This window comes from Scyliorhinus canicula, chromosome 20 (genome assembly GCF_902713615.1).
Source record: "Scyliorhinus canicula chromosome 20, sScyCan1.1, whole genome shotgun sequence".
Lineage (NCBI taxonomy): Eukaryota > Metazoa > Chordata > Chondrichthyes > Carcharhiniformes > Scyliorhinidae > Scyliorhinus > Scyliorhinus canicula.
Genome location: NC_052165.1, coordinates 10,245,588 through 10,264,335, shown reverse-complemented (window position 1 = coordinate 10,264,335; position 18,748 = coordinate 10,245,588). Strand labels below are relative to the sequence as shown.

At 44.9% G+C, this 18,748-nt stretch overlaps 1 protein-coding gene across 1 annotated transcript in view; it reads right to left on the bottom strand.

Annotated features, from left to right (window-relative positions):
- Positions 1-17,881, bottom strand: part of mdfic (MyoD family inhibitor domain containing) — a 76,005-nt gene extending 58,124 nt beyond the window's left edge. Inside the window, exons 1-2 of the mRNA XM_038780970.1 lie at positions 17,562-17,881; positions 16,909-17,066 (exon numbers count right to left, since the gene is read on the bottom strand). Of these exons, the coding sequence (XP_038636898.1) occupies positions 16,909-16,996 (88 nt within the window). The 5' untranslated portion in view covers positions 16,997-17,066; positions 17,562-17,881. The remainder of the gene's footprint in view (positions 1-16,908; positions 17,067-17,561) is intronic.
- Between the last annotated feature and the right edge of the window lie 867 nt (positions 17,882-18,748).

Genomic DNA, 18,748 nt, shown 5'->3' with positions numbered 1-18,748 from the left:
TGTATCTCGGTTGACGCATTCCTTAACTTAAATTGCCAGTTCAGTTTCACTAGCTCCACATTTGTGCCCTCATAATTGCCATTATTTAAGTTTAAAATGCTAGTCTTCGAATCACTCTTCCCTCCCTCAAACTGAATGTAAAAATTCAATCATATTGTGATCACACGCTGAATCCTGTTTAACAAAACAGTGGAGAAATAGACATTCAAGTACTGGAAGTGGTTCAGAAATAAGATTCAGGTGCTAATCATAGATCATAGAATTTACAGTGCAGAAGGAGGCCATTCGGCCCATCGAGTCTGCACCGGCTCCTGGAAAGAGCACCCTACCCAAGGTTAACACCTCCACCCTATCCCCATAACCCAGTAACCCCACCAAACACTAAGGGCAATTTTGGACACTAAGGGCAATTTATCATGTCCAATCCACCTAACTTGCACATCTTTGGACTGTGGGAGGAAACTGGAGCACCCGGAGGAAACCCATGCACACACGGGGAGGATGTGCAGACTCCACACAGACAGTGACCCAAGCTGGAATCGAACCTGGGATCCTGGAGCTGTGAAACGATTGTGCTATCCACAATGCTACCATGCTGCCCATAATCAGCGACGAGTTATAAGATTAGAGAAATCTGGGCTTGTCGAAGGAAGGTCAAAAAATATTATAGAGCCATATAACATAGAAAAATGAAATTCAGAATGCTGTGACAAACTACTACATGACTCTACTATTTGCACTTTCCTACTTATGACAATAAGAAAAGGGGTATAGGTTCAAAGTAGTAAAGTGCAAATTTCGGAGTGCTGTCACAGAGTTCTTCTGCACATTAAATGGTCAACACATGGATTGAGTTTTCAGGTAGAGAAGTAGAGGAAACATTTTTGAAATAATTTGCAAACATCTGGATATCATTTTGGAAGTCGTCAGGGTCTTCCTGGGAAGCCAAAATAGATTATCCTGCCATCATTTCCAATTGTATTTGCAAACCCAAGACTGAGAAGATTTGAAAAGTCCTCCCATATCTATGAAGGCTTTTCTGGATCCTGTCTTGCATTCTTGACAAGTAATATTGGTCCGATATGCAATTCCTGTAAAACCTTTGACTCTCCAACTTTATATCCTCCCTCCAACTTTAAATCCCCTGTTGCCATTCTAACCTTCCTCTATGTTCTCAACACAACTAGGTCAGTGCCACTTTACGTATGACATCCCACATTCCCTTGTTCCACCTTTTAAAACAGCATTGCATGCCGGTATCTCTCGACTTATTTGAACATACTTTAGTGTGGGTCTCAAAACCAAAGCCTCTTAACTCTCTCGACTTTACCATCATCAAAACATCGAAACCCGAAACTTAGTATCACTACGTCCTTATGTGGTATATTTTCAATTTTTCTTTTATCATGCAGTTTGGTATTTCATTTTTTTTTCCAATCTGAATCTTCACACCTTAATACATTCCCTCAGAAAGGTTAATTCTATATTAAAACACAATTGTGTAAAGGGCCAGAGTGCCAGACAATGACACTGTGAATACCACAAGCATGACAAGTCGTGTGTGAAAATTCACTGCTGATGTTCTGTACAGATTTCTTTGGACTGAGCATTAATTCATATTCTGTAGAACTATGTCGCAGATTAAAAGCCCTGATATTGTATTTGCTTGTCAACCCCATTTTGAACACCACTATCTGTCCATTATTCATCTAAATGGATGAGTTAACATTTCATTATTTTCCAATGCACAGTGTGGCACATGCACAGTTCAGTGAGATTGTTCGTGACACTTTTCAAAGAGATGGCGGGGCTAATTTTAAAAAAAAAATGATAAAAAGCCGAGACGGCAAAGGACTACTGCCTTCACTAATTTACCGCTATGAGCCACTGCGCAGCCGAAAGCTGAATTTGCTGCTGCCGTGTCGAGCTCGAGGACCTACCGGCCACTCTCAGGCAGCTCACTGAGGAGGTTTCAATTTAAGGCCACACCGTCAGTGGCAAAGGCCTCACTTTCAAGTGATTAAAAGGGGAAGGGAAAGCAACTGGGAAGTGTGGTGCTGGTGTGGTATGGCGGGGATAGAAAAGATCAGGAGATTAGGGTGGGGGGGGGGGGGGCGAGGAGTGGTTTGCTGACAAAATTCTGCAGGACTGTAGTGCGGTTGCACTTTAAAAACTTGCTTTGTGATGGTGACAATTTCAGCTTTCAAACAGTCTTACTTTTCCTGAACGCAGTGGGTCGACCCAGTTTTGCACAGTGGCTCAGAGATGCATGAAGTCTGGATATGTGCTGCCTACACGAGATTTACTAGACTGATACCAGGAATGAGGGATTTTAGATACAAGGAACGATTAGAAAAATTGGGCTTGTTCTCCTTGGAGAAGATCGAGAGGTGACCTTACTGACGTGTTAAAAATTATGAATAATTTTGACAGGGTAAAGAAGGGTGTTCTGTTCCTACTAGTTGGCAAGTCAGTGACTAGGGGCTGTCATAATATACACCAGTATATCATGGTGCAGACACACACTGATGGACATACACTAGGACCAATCAACATGCATAACACCGCAGCCAATCACCAGTTAGAGCACACTCACTATAAAGACAGAGGGCATCAGTTTTCCCGCTCATTCGGGATGCAGCCTTTCAGAAGTACAAGAGCTTACGGCTTACAGCACAGATCCTCACCATGTGCTGAGTGATTAGACTGGTTAGGATAGGGACAGGTCTTTAGTCAATCTAACATCGTGTTAACCCACAGTAAGGGTATGTTCAACAGTTTATAGTTTAATAAAATAGTGTTGTAATATTTAAACTGTTGGTGGCCTGTATGTGTCCCACGGATCTAGAGCACCCAACATATCAGGGGCCGCAATTTCAAGATGGTCAGCAAGAGAGCTCGGAGTGAGACGAGAAGAAACTTCTTTACTCAGAGAGAGTTGTTGGGATTCGGAATGCACTGACTGGGAGACTGGCGGATTCCATAGGAGGTTTCAAAAGAGAGCTGGATATATGTTTGAAAGTCATGAATTTAGAGGGTTATGGAGATAGGGCTGGGAAATGGGACTAGCTAGGTGAGCTCTTTCGGGAGCTGGTGCAGACACGATGGACCGAATGGCCTCCTTCAATGCTGTAAAATTCTATGATTCTATGGATATGCGAGATGGTGCACTGCCAGCCTACAAGTGTGTAATTACTGCTCTCAATACTGAAGACATAGGTGCTTGTTAGGCACCAGCGAGACAGCACGGGCCTTAGCAAATTTCTAGGACATAAACACACTGAGAAAAAGTGAACCTTAGTTCAAATGGCAAGCGTATACTAATATTCCAACCAATCAGATAATAATGCTTTCGTATTACCAGGACTCGGGTTTACCATTGCCAATTTTTCTCTCTCAAGATAATCTTCCTCCTGTTGGTGGAACACCCTGATGCACACCAAAACAATGTCCCCAGAGGATCTCTTCAAATAAAAGGATTTTTCAGCGACTAATTTTAAAAGATCATTCGTTCTCATGTGTTTGAATTTGTTTCAGCAGCAGTACTGGATGTTATCACTATGCACTAAAAGTTATTTTGTAAAACTTGAACAGAAAAGGCGAAAAAGGAAATTCTATGTCCTTGGGGCAGGACGCATTTACAGACCTTTCGTGTCTCAATTCAGAAACTATGGCTTAAATAACCTTCATTGCAACAGGTCCACTGGCCAAGATATTGGTGAATTAGGAAATACTCAGCAGGCTAGGCAGCAGTTGTGGAGAGAAGGAACAGAGTTTACCATTCAGGCCAGTGACCTCCCATTATGCCCAGAGTATTGTCACCATTTTGTACACTAATGAACACTAATGAATGACCCTCATGTCCTGTGACCAGAACTGCTGAAGACCTGACAGAATGGAAGGAAATTTAAATTTTAAAAGGCTTGTTTCCTTCAACAAGCAATGTAGGTCAATTGACGGCTTTGGAAAACGGCTGTTAGTGAGCAAGATTTTATTTCAAGTTCGCAGGAACTAAATTCCCCGACCTCAGCCAAAACAAAGTCTCTGTGGCAACCTGAAATGTGTAAATAAACATCAACCCACGTTTCACTGAACGAAGAACGTGGAACAGAGTCGATGATGCATTCGGGGAAGGTCATTTGTTGCATCAGAGATCCACGCCAAAAATTTCCAACGCCTTGATTTCCAAAAAGACAACTTCATATTCTTAAGCTCATGTTTTATGACATGAACTCTCACGGCACCTCTGCAGAACTATGTGTGTGTTCGCAATTTGGGGAGCTGGGAGGGCCAAGGGGGCAGCATGGTAAGGGAGGATATTAGAGGACAATGAATGGAATATCCAAAAGGACAGAGCAGCACAGAATACTGGATGGTCTCTGACTAATGAAGTAACAAAAATCACAATTCTTTCAAAAACTAATTGATAGATCTGTAAGGTGCAGACCCAGCAATTCTACTTACCTGAAGAAATAAATGAAGGGAAAAAGACACACCCGATACAATCTCTTGAGAGCTGCTGGGGGGGGGGGGGGGTAAGTTCAGAACAATTTACATGTTCGCACTTTTCTCGTTGAGGGGAAATGAAAATAAGATTGGGCAAGAGTGAAAAAAACTTTCGAAAAAAACGTTTTAAATTCATCTCCATGGACTTTCTTTCAAATCTCACTCCCAGCTATAAATTGAGCTGCCCCCCGCCCCTATAAAAATCGCCTGTGGCCAAATAACACCAAGAGGAGCAAAGAAATTTACACCTGGGTGCAAACATACAGAAGACTAGAGAGAGATGCGACGAATCATCATGCATCCAACCAAATCCAAATAACGATGCTCCGGCAGCTATGTGACTATCTACCATTGTGACGATGGGAAACAATTAATCTCACTTACTGGGTTTCGTGCAATCTTCATTCAGATATTTTGATTCAGATATCTGACCATAATACAAAACAATGTTTTTCTTTCCATAACCACAGTTGGTCACATTGGCAGTGTTGCTCCCACACTGATATCAAAGAACATATCACTGCACCAATAGCATTCTACAGAGAACTGCTGTGGGGAATGCTAGAAAGAATCAGTCAGCTGCTGGATAAGACAAATGGTGTGACGGCACACCACGTAAACTGAAAGACGGGGAATATCGCAGAGCACTTCTCGGAATGTTCAAGTGTATCATTTCTAATTCCCGTGCAAGTCTCACAAAGTGAGATTGCCACTTTAGTGCAAAGGCCAGTAAGTCTGGACTGTGACATGAAATCAGATATAGATCAGTCAACTCATTTAACTTAGAGGCCTTGAATCAGCAAAGAGAGGCCTTCTGGAACTGAACAACAACCGACCAAAATGGAGCTCTCTCCTCGAGAAAAGTAAAACTGGGTCGCTCAGGACGAAATATAAAGGGCAAATAAAGAAATGGCAGAAACATTAAACCATTATTTTGTGCCCATCTTCACAGTTAACAGACAAAAGAATACCAGAATTAATGGTGAAGCAAGTGTCAAATAAGTAAGCAATATTAGTAAAGGAAAAAGTATTGGAGAAATTAACAGGACCTATGGTTGCCATATCCAGTGACCTGATCACCTACATCATAAGATTTTAAAAGAGTTGGCTGCAGAAATGGCAGTGATCTTCCAAAAATTCCCTCGGTTCTGATTTGGAATAGTCCAATGGATTGGATGATATCAAATTTAACATGGCTATTCAAGATAGGCGGCAGAGAAAAATGGAAGCCAGTTAGTCTGACATCAGTCAGCAATGAAGTGCTGCAATCATTATTAAGGAATTAATATCAGCAGTTAGAAAATCAAAATATAATTAGGAAGAGTCAGCACGATTTTATGAAACGAAAATAACATTTGACAAATCTCTTATTCATATGCTTTAGACATATTAGGCGCGATCGAATGGCCTCAGCGCACCCATGACGCGATGAAGCCGGTAAATCTCGCGAAAGGTCCCTCACGAGATTGGCGACGCTTGGAATGCCTCATGACATCCAATGAGATCTCGCGAGACGTCGCGATCTGGATCTCGGCCTCACTGGGCGAGGTCCAGATTTACATATTTAAGAGAGCCATTACGCTAATTTAAGTATGTTGGCCCCCGATTGTCCTGAGGCCCACGCCTGGGAGACCGCCGCATGGCGCCATTTAGCACTGGTTCACTCAACGTAGAACAGGCATAATGGCACCTGGGGGGAGGGGGGTGGGGGGAGATAATGGCACCGGGTGGGGGGAGTGGGAGGAGTTTCCCAGGCTATCGGAGGCCCGGATGGTCAGGCTGTGGGCAGGGTGGTACCCTGCACTCCCACTGGCACCTAAGCATATTGAAACTGCCAACCTGGCGCTACCAGGGTGCCTGGTTGGCAGTGCAAGGGATCGGGCCCAGGGGTGCACTGCACTCAAGAAGTGGGGGGGGAAGAGGGGGAAAATCGAGGACCCCCTGAGAAGTAGGCAGATGGGGGGGTTCCAGAGACCGCAGTGGGGATTCTGAAAGGAGGGGGGGAGGGGGGGGGGATATTTTAAAACACCCCTCTAATCTCTTTCTGCACTGAAGAGCTGAACCTGTCGGAGAGGAAGTGTGGTAGGTGCGGCCTCAGCGGGGGCGTTCCCAACAAAGGCCCGTTGATAGCGCGGTTGTTCACGCCTCTCTGTTTTCTGTGGATCAAATCGCGTTCATTGTTTTTAGTTTTCGGAATTGAATTCTAAATGTCGACAAATGAAAGTATTAAGAAACTGTTACACAACCCTAAAGGAAGTGCAATTCAAATAGACCCGTACCAGCCTCCCCGGACAGGCGCCGGAATGTGGCGACTAGGGGCTTTTCACAGTAACTTCATTGAAGCCTACTCGTGACAATAAGCAATTTTCATTCATTCATTTCATTTCATTCACCTGGGGTAATTATAGTTTATAACAATAATAATCTTTTTGTGTCACAAGTAGGTTTACATAACAATGCAATGAAGTTACTGTGAAAATCCCCTAGTTACCACATTCCGGCAGCTGTTCGTGTAAACCAGGACAATGTGCGCTACCATGTGCATACAACAGTTGGATGTGGAGGCAGGCACACGAGAGGAAAGGAACCAGCTTAATATGATACACACGAGCCAGTTCCAGGCTCAATGTGATAGAGCCTACCAAAAGGCACAGCGCGCTGTCAGTGAGAGAGACGCTACGCTGAAACAGGTGGAAGTTAAACGTAAATGCAGCGATCTGCAGGCTGCAGTAACATTTTTGCACCCAGCAGGAAAATAACATACTGCCCACGCAACAAACCACTCCAAATGCATGCACGAGATTGAAGATTTAAAATCACAACTAGCCATAAAAAGGGCTGTAATGTGTGCAGTCACCACCGGAACCGGGGATAGTGACCCAGGGAGAGAGTAGGGAGACTTTGAAGAGGATCTTCCACCAGAGATTGGCCAAAGGCTTGGAACAATTTTCCAAACCAGAATGTCTCATCCAATATGTGGACGATCTCCTCCGGCAAACAGAAACAAGAGGGGAACGTTTAAAATTATTAAAGGAGCTGCTAAGCCTCCTCGCTCCCCTAGGATTCAAAATAAACCCCAAAAGGCCCAAATCATGAGACCACAAGTCTCCTACCTGGGTGTAGTAGTGACAGAGGGAAAGCATGAGATAGAAGGGAAGAGTTGAGTCTGTAACACACCTTCCCTTACTGAAGGACGAGAGCTCGCTGCACTCCTTTCTGAGCTTGGTGGGGTACTGCTGGAACCACATCGACGCTTTTGCCACTAAAGCTGCTCCTCTGTTTGAACCTTTACGAGAAACACACCCCGTGGGTTTGGACACAAGCAGCCTCAGACCTCAAGCCCCTGCCTTACAGGTACCCAACCCTTAACTCCCTTTTGCCCTTGAAGTTGCAGCCATTGACAGCACCCTAGCCGCTGTACTCCTCCAGGAATGGCATAGGCGCCTAGACCCAATAGCCTACGCCTCACGCCTACTCACCCTGGTGGAACAAAGTTTTGCGGTATGTGTGACGCACCTCCTATCAGTGCTCTGGGCAGTACACCCTTCAACTATATAGTTGGACTCAATGCCCTGACCATTCTCACTGAACATACCCCCATTCAATTACTGCTGAACGTGTGAATCAAAGACGGGACGGTTAGAGAGAATAGAATAGCAAGGTGGACCCTTATGCTTCAGGGCTGGGTCATTGCCGTAAAACACACCCAAATTCCCACCTTCCTGGCAGATAATATAACTTATGGAGGGGAACTTCACGAATGCCAGGTTCCGGCAGTAAAATACCCCATGGGGCCATTTTTGCCAAAACAAAAATGGGGAGGTGCCAGGGAGGAATCTGCCAAACCCAGGCTCAGGACAGTTTAAAAATGTTTGCAGATTGGTCATCCATGGTGGAAGAGGGAAAAAGGAGAACAGAATGTGGGATGCACGTGGAAAACCAAGAAGGCAAGCCCCCTGAGGGAGATAGGCTTAAAACTTCCAACACATGAGTACACAGGCTGCAGAACTGGCAGCGATAGCATACATAGTCAGCCACCTTGTCCTGTTCCCCATACCCACAAACATACATTCCGATAGTATGTATGTCTGCAATTGTTTTTTTAAATTTAGAGTACCCAATTCATTTTTTCTAATTAAGGGCCAATTTAGCGTGGCCAATCCACTGACTGAGCAGATCTTTGGGTTGTGGGGGTGAAACCCACACAAACACGGGGAGAATGTGCAAACACCACACGGACAGTGACCCAGAGCCAGGAGCGAACCTGGGACCTCGGCGCCGTGAGGCAGCAGTGCATATGTCTTCAATAGTTTAACAGGCTTCATGCCCCTATGGGAAGCAAGAGCATACTTATCGGCAAATGGGAAACAGGGTGCTCGGGACGGGGAATTTTGGAAACCGATAGTTATAGAGTGAATTGAAGCCGTAACTGTTAGCCCGACCAAGGTCGAAGACCTAAAACAAGCCCAGAGTGGGCAGCACGGTGGCACAGTGGTTAGCATTGCTGCCTACGGCGCTGAGGACCTGGGTTCGAATCCCGGCCCTGGGTCACTGTCCGTGTGGAGTTTGCACGTTCTCCCCGTGTCTGCGTGGGTTTCACCCCCACAACCCAAAGATGTGCAGGATAGGTAGATTGGCCACTCTAAATTGCCCCTTAATTGGAAAAAGTAATTGGGTACTCTAAATTTATTTTTTTTTAAATAAATTTTTTTTTTAAAAAAACAAGCCCAGAGCAGTGACCAGGACCTTCAGGACGGCCTATATGTGGTCCCGACCAGGGACCGCAACCAAATCATTTTCCAAAACGACAATGTCCGAGGCCATCAAGGGGCAGGAACCACAAGTGAGCAAATCAAAGGATTGTGCTGGTGGCCAAACCTAGAACAGGACATGCGGCATTACGTCGGTAGTTGTATCAGTTGCGCACAGAACAATCCTGATAAATATGCCCAGGAAACTGAGCCATATTCATCCTGTGGAAAGTGCCTGGACAAATCTCCAGATTTTGCCTATACGGTCCCTGTTGGATTCAACCATTATAGAAGGGGGTCCTTTAAAATATTAGCTAAAATGATTCTTGAAAATTACTGAATTTGTAGAAATATGAGTAAGTTATAATCGCTTGAATATTGTCCATGCTTGTTTCAAATGTTACGAATAATGTATTACAAGTTCTGATACGATATGAAAGGTGAAAGAAAGAGAAAGTGAAAATCGCTTATTGTCACGAGTAGGCTTCAATGAAGTTACTGTGAAAAGCCCCTAGTCGCCACATTCCGGCGCCTGTTCGAGGAGGCTGGTACGGGAATCGAACCGTGCTGCTGGCCTGCTTGGTCTGCTTGAAAAGCCAGCGATTTAGCCCAGTGTGCTAAACCAGCCCCTCCAGGTACATTCAACAAGCTTGAAACAATATCTTAGTGTCCCCTACCGCCCAGAGTGGGAGGTTACAAATACTTCCTGGTCATTGTAGGAAGTTTGAACGTGGGACAAAAATCATGGGACAGTTAATTAATTTAGAGTAATTGATTAATGTCTAATTAACCGATCACCTGTTAAGTAACTGACACTTTCCTGAACGAATCAAGATGGTCTCAGCTGAGAATTAGAACCAATGAAACCAAGTGAGGGGCTAAACCCAGATAAGGATTCCCTTAAGAATGTGATCTGTCTATAACTGATTAGCAGAGAAATTATAGCATCAGAGAATAAACATTACTTTTAAAGGCCTTTGTTGAAATGACTTAATTTTGTTCAATCTGAAGTCACTTTTATCTTGAAGTTTTTGCTTTCACTTGTTGATGCCTCAAGGACATTTCGAGAGAAATGCGAAAAAGCATTTTCCAGTTACTTTCACGTGAATGTACCAAAATGTGTTCTTAATAAATAAACTTTATTTTACATTCATTCAACCGGACCGAGTTATCGATGAGCACGAGATTAGGCAAATCTTACTGTCCCCTACTGCCCGAAGTGAGAGGTTACAAATACTTCCCGGTCATGGTAGACACTTTTAGTAAATAGGTGAAAGCTTTCCTGACCCGGGTGACCATGGCCAAAGTGATCGCTGACATCCTAGTGCAGCACATTTCCACTAGGCGGGGTCGCCCTCGCAGTATAGATTCCGACAAGAGCACCCATTTCACAGCCCAGGTAATGCGGAGGGTAATGGAATTTTTTGTGGTAAAACAACGGTTCCACATCACATACCACCCCTCTCCAGTGGGATCGCGGAAAGAATAAACCGCACCCTGAAAGCTGGAAAACCGCTCCCTATCACAAAACTTTCCATCCACTCCACATATCCACCCAGTCACAAAACGTTGTGTCCACTCCACGCAAACACCCCAATTACCAAAGCTTCCGAAGGAGCTCTCACTCGTCCCACTCTAACCTGTGTCAAAACCTGTCAATCAACAGCACCCTGGAAGGACTTGTCCAGAGGAGGGATACGCCTCTTCCTGTTAAATCTCCAATCCAGCCGAGCACACGCGTACTCCCCCACCTCTTCAAATTTGTATGTTTGAAAAAGGAATTTATGCGCCGTCTGGAGGCAGAAATGGCTCTCCGACTTCAAGAAAGAATATATAGAGGAAGCCCGTGACGACCCATTCAGCACCGATGCACCTAGTTCTACTGTTCCGTTGTATAAAATGAATGTATATATTGTAATAGTTCCCTAGTCGGTCTGCCTATTCACCCTTGACATTAACGTATTTCTTACACCTGTAAATTCCTCATAATATTGTTGCATCTTATTGTTGTTGAAATTTTTTTTTGTTTGCTGTTACTGTGTTCTACTATTTATTAAGATTTTGCACTATTGTGGGCTAGGGATGACATTGTAAACCCAAGATCACGATACTTACTCATCAAAGATGGTTTGGTCAGTATTGCGTGAGCCACTGATGCTCACTGGATCAAGAGGAGGGACTGTGGTAACATAGCAAGGCCTAGATTTAGGCCCGATTAAAATTGGGTATTTTAAATTAAAGAATTTGCTGATTAAATTGGATATCCTAAATTAAAGAACTGGGCATTTTATAATCATACTGTAGTCAAACCTCAGGAAGGCTGTTGGAATTCAGACTTGACCAAAGTCAAATACACAACCAGCAGACAATCTGTCAACATGTCTGCGTCTGGGCCTGACAATCAATCACCCATCAAAGATCATCGCACTCTACCGAGACCCAGCAAGGGATCATCGCACCCCATTGAAATGCACAGGTCGATTGTCCGTAACCCAGATTGAGCCAGACTTTCCATCACCCAGAGATTCTACTCTTACCTTATATGGGAACAGGTTATGTGCAGCCCATACCACCAGAAATGAGATGGACCATTGGCTGCTGAGACCCCCTCCTGAGACATCATTGGCCAGAAGCCAGAGATACGAGGTGACACTATTTTATAGAGCAAGTGGTTAGGGTTTGGAATGCACAAGGAGCAGGTTCAACTGAAGTGCTTAAAGTGGAGTTAGGGCGGGATTCTCCAGCAGTGCCCGCCCGGCAACTGGACCTTTACATGATACGTGTGCCACCGGTGGCGATCGTGCGGCAGGCCGAGTAGGAGAATCCAGCCCTTAGATTCTTTTCCAAAATGGAACAATTTGCAGGGTGATAGAGAGAAGCCAGGGGAAATGGTACTGGGAGTGTTGCTCATTCGGGCACAGACATGATGGGCCAAATGGCCTCCTTCAGTGCCATAATCAATTCTGTGATTCTGAAGTTGTTAATAAATCAGTAAGGAGTTCAGAAGCCACTTTTTTACTCAGAAGAGTGATGAAAACATGGAACGCATTACCACATGGAGTGGTCAATGGGAATAACATGGATGTATTTAAGAGGAAACAGCATGCGGGAGAAAGGAAATGAAGAATATGTTACTGGGATGAGATAGCAACATAGAAAATAGGAGCAGGAAGAGGCCATTCGGTCCTTCGAGCCTGTTCCGCCATTCATTATCATGGCTGATCATCCAACTCAATAGCCTAATTGCGCTTTCCGCTTCGATCCCCTTTGCCCCAAATGCTACATCTAACTGCTACTGAAAACATAACGCTTTGACCTCAACTACTGCCGGTGGTAACGTATTCCACAGGCTCACCACTCTCTGGGTGAAGACATTTCTCCTCATTTCTGTCCCAAAAGGTCTACACCGTATCCTCAGACTGTGACCCCTGGTTTCAAAAAATACAGCGGGAGAAGGTTCATTAGCAGTGGCCAAAAGGTCAGTTTCTATGTTGCATCCTCTTTGTAACTCTATATTTGTATTTGAATCATTTCTAGAGGTGACAGGACAGTGAACTAAATATCTGTACCAACCCACGACACTGATTTTGTGGATGTTGAAATTCAAGAATCTTCAACCCCAATCTGCAAAGTTACAATTGAGTTTATATGTACCTTTAAATGGAGTAAATAGTTCCAAGGCACGCTAATCAAACAAAATTCAACCTCAAGGAGATATTAAAGGCGAGAACTAAAATCCTTCCTCTTTGACCAAATTTTAATCAGCATCTTAAAAATAGGTTTAGAGGGTTGGGGCAGAGGAGGCAGTGAATTTCAGAGCCCACCAGGCATCCAGAGAGTCCCGCCCGAGGTCAATGGACTTTTCCATTGTCTGTGCCTCGCCCGTGGCAATCCTACGGCGGGCAGGAGAGAATAATCCAGATCAAAGGCTTCAGTCTCTGACGTCCAACTGCTAAATGGTGGAATGATTACAGCATGGCGACACAGTGGTTAGCACTGCAGCCTCACGGCGCCGAGGTCCCAGGTTCGATCCCGGCTCTGGGTCACTGTCCGTGTGTAGTTTGCACATTCTCCCTGTGTTTGCGTGGGTTTCGCCCCCACAACCCAAAGATCTGCAGGATAGGTGGATTGGCTACGCTAAATTGCCCCTTAATTGAAAATAAAAACATGAATTGGGCACTCTAAATTTGTAAAAATAAAATTGGTGGATGGGCAAAATAGCAGAGCTGGTGGAGTACAACATTTTGAAGGATTGTGAGGCTGTGGGAGGTTGCAGAGATAGGGAGTAGGGAGGTCGTGGATGGAGTTTTGAAAATACGAGTGAGATTTATTTTTTTAAATCAAAAAATTGTTCATCCTGGAGCCAACAGGGCTGACACTTGAACAGAACTTGGTGCGGAATGGAGAGCAGAGCTTTGGACGAGTTGAGTTTATGGGGGTGGACAATCAGAGGCCGACCAGGAGCAGTCAAGGCAAGAGTTGTGCAATATTACAACAGTGGGAATAAACAGTCTTCGCGGTCACGTAGGTGCATGTTCAGCAGCTCATTCGGATTCAAATGCAACACCATGGTTGCGGGGGAGTCTGTTACAGCCTCGGCCAGTTGCCAGCGGCAGGGCTGAAGGCAGTGGTTGAGGGAACAGAATTGGTGGCAGGATCTGAAGAGAATGAATGGTTCAGTCTTCACAATAAAAAAGAAAACCTATCACGCTTTACATCTTCTGTCCCTGGACGAAAGGAGAATACAGTAGTCAAATTCTGAACTGTGAAGCAGCACCATACACGAGCTAGCCTTACATTGTGCATGTGAATCATTCACAGGAAATTATAGTTATTGAAGGCCTGGTTCAATGCCAGTCAATGACTAAATTAGGCTCGGTCATTTACTTACATGAAACAATTACCAAGAGGATAAACCATTAAAAAATGAAAAGCACTTTTATAGATTTGTTTGTAATGATGTGTTTCATCACAATACATTGCAACAGTTGGGTGTGGGACATCTCGCATGTTAATGCTCCCTCTCTCTCCCTTGCTCCTCAACACTGTTAATGAAATGAACTCATTTGTTTTAGTGTTCATGCCAAAATGACACACTTCTGCTGACATTAAAAGAAAATACGTTTACTGGTTCATTTACCAAGTATGAAAGAATTTAACAATGTAGTAATAAGGTGATTTCAGGGCACAAGGATAAACAAATTTGCAAATTCACAGCAACTGAAATCAGAAAGTTGAGGGCTTTTATAGAAACAAAACAATACAAAGACAGCAGAAGTAAAACAGCTGCGGAGCATATAATGCACAATGAACTGCCAAGATTAAACTGCTGGCAGCTGATCAGGTGACACACCCAAGCACCAATTTTACTCAAACTCCTGTCCCTCCAGTTTGTTTACTTAACTTACAACTTTGAAATTGCTTGTTTGAAGTTGTAACTGTATTATGGTGTTAGCCAGAGAAGCCATTGACGAGATACAGATAGCATTAAACCACAATTACAGGAGCCTTAATAAAGATTTTCCACAGCATTAACTTCAAGAACGAAACTTCTACACGATTCAACTAATTTAAAATGTCACAGTAGCTTTAAAAAAATGTTGGTAAATGTCAATGTAAATCTTTGAAGAAGTCCTTTTAGAACCAATGAAACTGTTTGGATTTTAATAAGATGAATACTCACACATTTTTAACTTTTAGTTGAGTGCATTGCCTGACAGAAGAGACAGTATAAGTCTGAAAAACCATTAACTGCACTAGTGCCCTAAGTGGCAAGGCATCCCAGTTTGAATCTCAAAAATATATATCAACCCTGCATAGAATCATTGAATCCCTACAGTGGAAAAGGAGGCCATTCAACCCATCAACTCTTCACCAACCCTCCGAAAGAGTAGCCGATCTAGGCCCAATCTCACGCCCTATCACCATAACCCCACCTAACATTTTGACACTAAGGGGCAATTTAGCATGGCCAATCCACCTAAACTGCACATCTTTGTACTGCAATGCAACATATATGAGCATCTTCCAAAACAAACCAAACCAAACCAAAAACTTGGGGAACTTATTGTTACCGTAGCAAGATGTCAAGCTTCAACATACCCCAAAAGACAAAGTATAGCTCAGATGGATATATCCATCTCAAGTTTCAACCAAAGTCCTAAAACTAATCTAATCCTTGTCGCAATCAAATGTATACACAAAAACTTGGGCTGTCTAGTGTCATATTCCAGACTGATTCCTGGGATTGCAGGACGGGACGCATGAGGAAAAATTGAGTCGGTAAGGATGCTATTCGCTAGAGTTCAGAAGAATGAGGGGGGGGAATCTCATTGAAACCTATAAAATTCTAACAGGACTAGACAGGGTAGATGCATTAAGGATGTTCCCGATGGTGGGATGTCCAGAACCAGGGGTCACAGTCTGTTGATACAGTGTAAACCATTTAGGACAGAGATAAGGAGATATTTCTTCACTCAAAGAGTGGTTGGCCTGTGGAACTTGTTACCACAGGGAGGAGTTGGAAGCCAAAACAATGTATGTCGTCAAGAAGCAGTTAGATATAGCACAAGGGGCTAAAGGAAATCAAACGATATGGGGAAAAGCAGGATCACGCTTTTGGACAATCAGCCATGATCATAATGGATGGGTAGCATGGTGGCACAGTGGTTGGCACTGCTGTATCATAGCACCAGGGACCCATGTTTGATTCTGACCTCGGTTTGATTTTGACATCGGGTGACTGTGTGTGGTGATTGCATGTTCTCCCCGTGTCTGCGTGGGTTTCCTCCCACAGTCCAAAGATGTGCAGGTGGATTGGCCATGTCAAATTGCCCTCAAGTGTTCAAAGGTTATGTGGGTTTACTGGGTACTCTTTCAGAGGGTCGCTGCAAACATGATGAACTGAATGGCTTCCTTCTGCACTGTGGTGATTCTCTAATTCTATTGGCGGAGCGGGCAAGAAGGGCCAAATGCCTCCTCGTGCTCCTATTTTCTATGTTTCTGGATTGAAATCATCTTTATTGCCACAAGTAGACTTACATTAACGTTACAATGAAGTTACTGTGAAAATCACCTCGTCGCCACACTCCGACGGCTGTTCGGTACACTGAGGGAGAATTCAGAATGTCCAATTTACCTAACAAGCACGTCTTTTGGGACTTGTGGGAGGAAATCGAAGCACCCGGAGGAAACCCACGCAGACATGGGGAGAACATGCAGACTCTGCACAGTGACCCAAGTCGGAATCGAACTGGGACCCTGGCGCTGTGAAGCACTTAAGCTAATGAAGTTCTACAGACGAAAAGGTGTAAAATCAGTGAGGCATTACCTCTAATTGATTCTCACTTTGCTTGCTCTGTATAACTATGTGCACTTTGGGCCGAACGTTTAAGTTTCTTTTTCAGTTTAAACCGAAACGTCTTGAGGCTGAATTCCCCAACAGCACTGAGGACTGCCCCCCAAACCCACCCCAGCACCCCATCCACACACACCCCCACCTCCATATAGCCCCCCCCCCCACACACACACCCACCAGCACCCCAACCACACACACACTCACCTCCAAACACCCCCCCCCCCCCCTCCCTCCCTCCCTCCCTCCCACACACACACACACACACACCACCACCCCCACACAAAGCCTCCTTACCTTCAGTGTGGAGTAAAAGGCTGTTTTCTGTAAAAACGTCCTCTTCTGGCCCTCGAGGCCCCTGAAGGGGCTTCTCCGCCTGGGACATCTGCCAAGCAGCTAGCTCACTCACTCACTCAGTCAGTCAGGCGCAGATACGAGAAACGGAATCAGCAATCCTGAGGGAAGAGAGAGAGAGAGGGGGAAGAAATTAAAACACAAAAAGAAAGGTAATCAGGCAGCAGATTTAGAAAAAAAAACAGAATATAAAAGCAGTGCACTGATCTAATCTGGAAAACTGTTCTGTCTCCCCCCCCCCCCCCCCCCCCCGCAAAGCCACTCCGTGAACCACGTCAACAAGTTGTGGCAAAGAATCTGAAGAAAATAAAAGCGCAGAGAGGGAAGGTGATGGATCTTCCTCAGCTGAGAGAAACGAGGGCAAACTTTTCCCAACACTTTTCTCAGCTCACACACATCGGGGGTCACGTACCTGAAAACCACCCCGGACCCTTCACAACTGGCTAATTTTGGTTCGAGTGCGCCCAGTAACAAATCAAACAAAAAAGTTACACAGTCTGCCCGCAAGACTAGCCCCTGCGCTCCGCGGGGACGGGCTGAGTGGCCGCGGGCTGGGTCGAAACTCCCTCCCCCTGCTCCCCCGGCTTTCATCTTACGTTATTCCTCCTCTCCAACTCATCTCTTCACTTTTCCTCACAGAGTTCTCTCTCTCTTCTCCTCACACCACAACTTTTCATCATTTCCGGATGCCAGTGGTATTGAGAGCGCTGGAAGGCGGAGAGCGGGAGACCCGCGGGGTCCACATGCCCACCGCACTCCAACCACAACCAAATAGCATCACTCTCTCTCTTCCTCTTTTAATCCCTCACTCCATCTGATTTGCTTGCATTCCAATCCTTTATTCCCCTCCCCGATCAAATGTGCATTCCTCTGCTTTAAGTCGGACGTCCTCTTTCCTTTGAAAGCCCAGAGGTGAGAAGGAATGTTGGACAGACTGCTTGCAAACCAACATACAAACAAACTACAACAAAAAAATAGCTGATTCATTTTAGGTTTGAGATGCTGGCGTGTGCCCTGCCCCTCACACAGCCGCCTGATAAGTGACTCCCTTCCCTTTGGGTTGACGCCCAGTGAAACTCACTCCCTTCCCAGGGTGAAGGGGAATTTCTTGGGGGTGCTTCCCTGGAAAGTTCAGCTCCAGCCGGCACCCTGCACTCCAGCAGTCCGCTGCTGTTTAAGTTGCAAAACTACTGTGCGCAGTTCGGTCAAAGAAAAGTACAGCACAGGAACAGGCCCTTCGGCCCTCCAAGCCTGTGCCGACCATGCTGCCCGTCTCAACTAAAATCTTCTACACTTCCTGGGTCCGTATCCCTCTGTTCCCATCCTATTCATGTATTTGTCAAGATGTCCCTTAAACGCCAAAGGGCTTCTTTCAGCAACCTGCTGTCATGGTAACTGGTTCAAGATTTGAAAAACTCCCCAGGGGAAAGGTTTCCTCTGTCAGAATGTATCAGCAGGATTGCGGTGGCACCCCAAAGGATTGTTAAAGAACAGGTGCACGATTTTCACAGAAGTAACTATCAGGAGAGGTATTTATGTTTGTGATGGTACAACCAGAGGCAATCTTGCACTCCCCAGCTCTAGATCAAGAACTTAGGTTGGCCGCAGAGCAATAGGATAGGCATGGAAATCAAGGGTTGTGGGCTGCTGAACTTCAGACCATCATCAGATCAGCCAGGATCTATAATAATCTTTATTATTGTCACCAGTAGGCTTACATTAACACTGCAATTAAGTTTCTGTGAAAATCCCCTAGTCGCTACATTCCTGCGCCTGTTCGGGC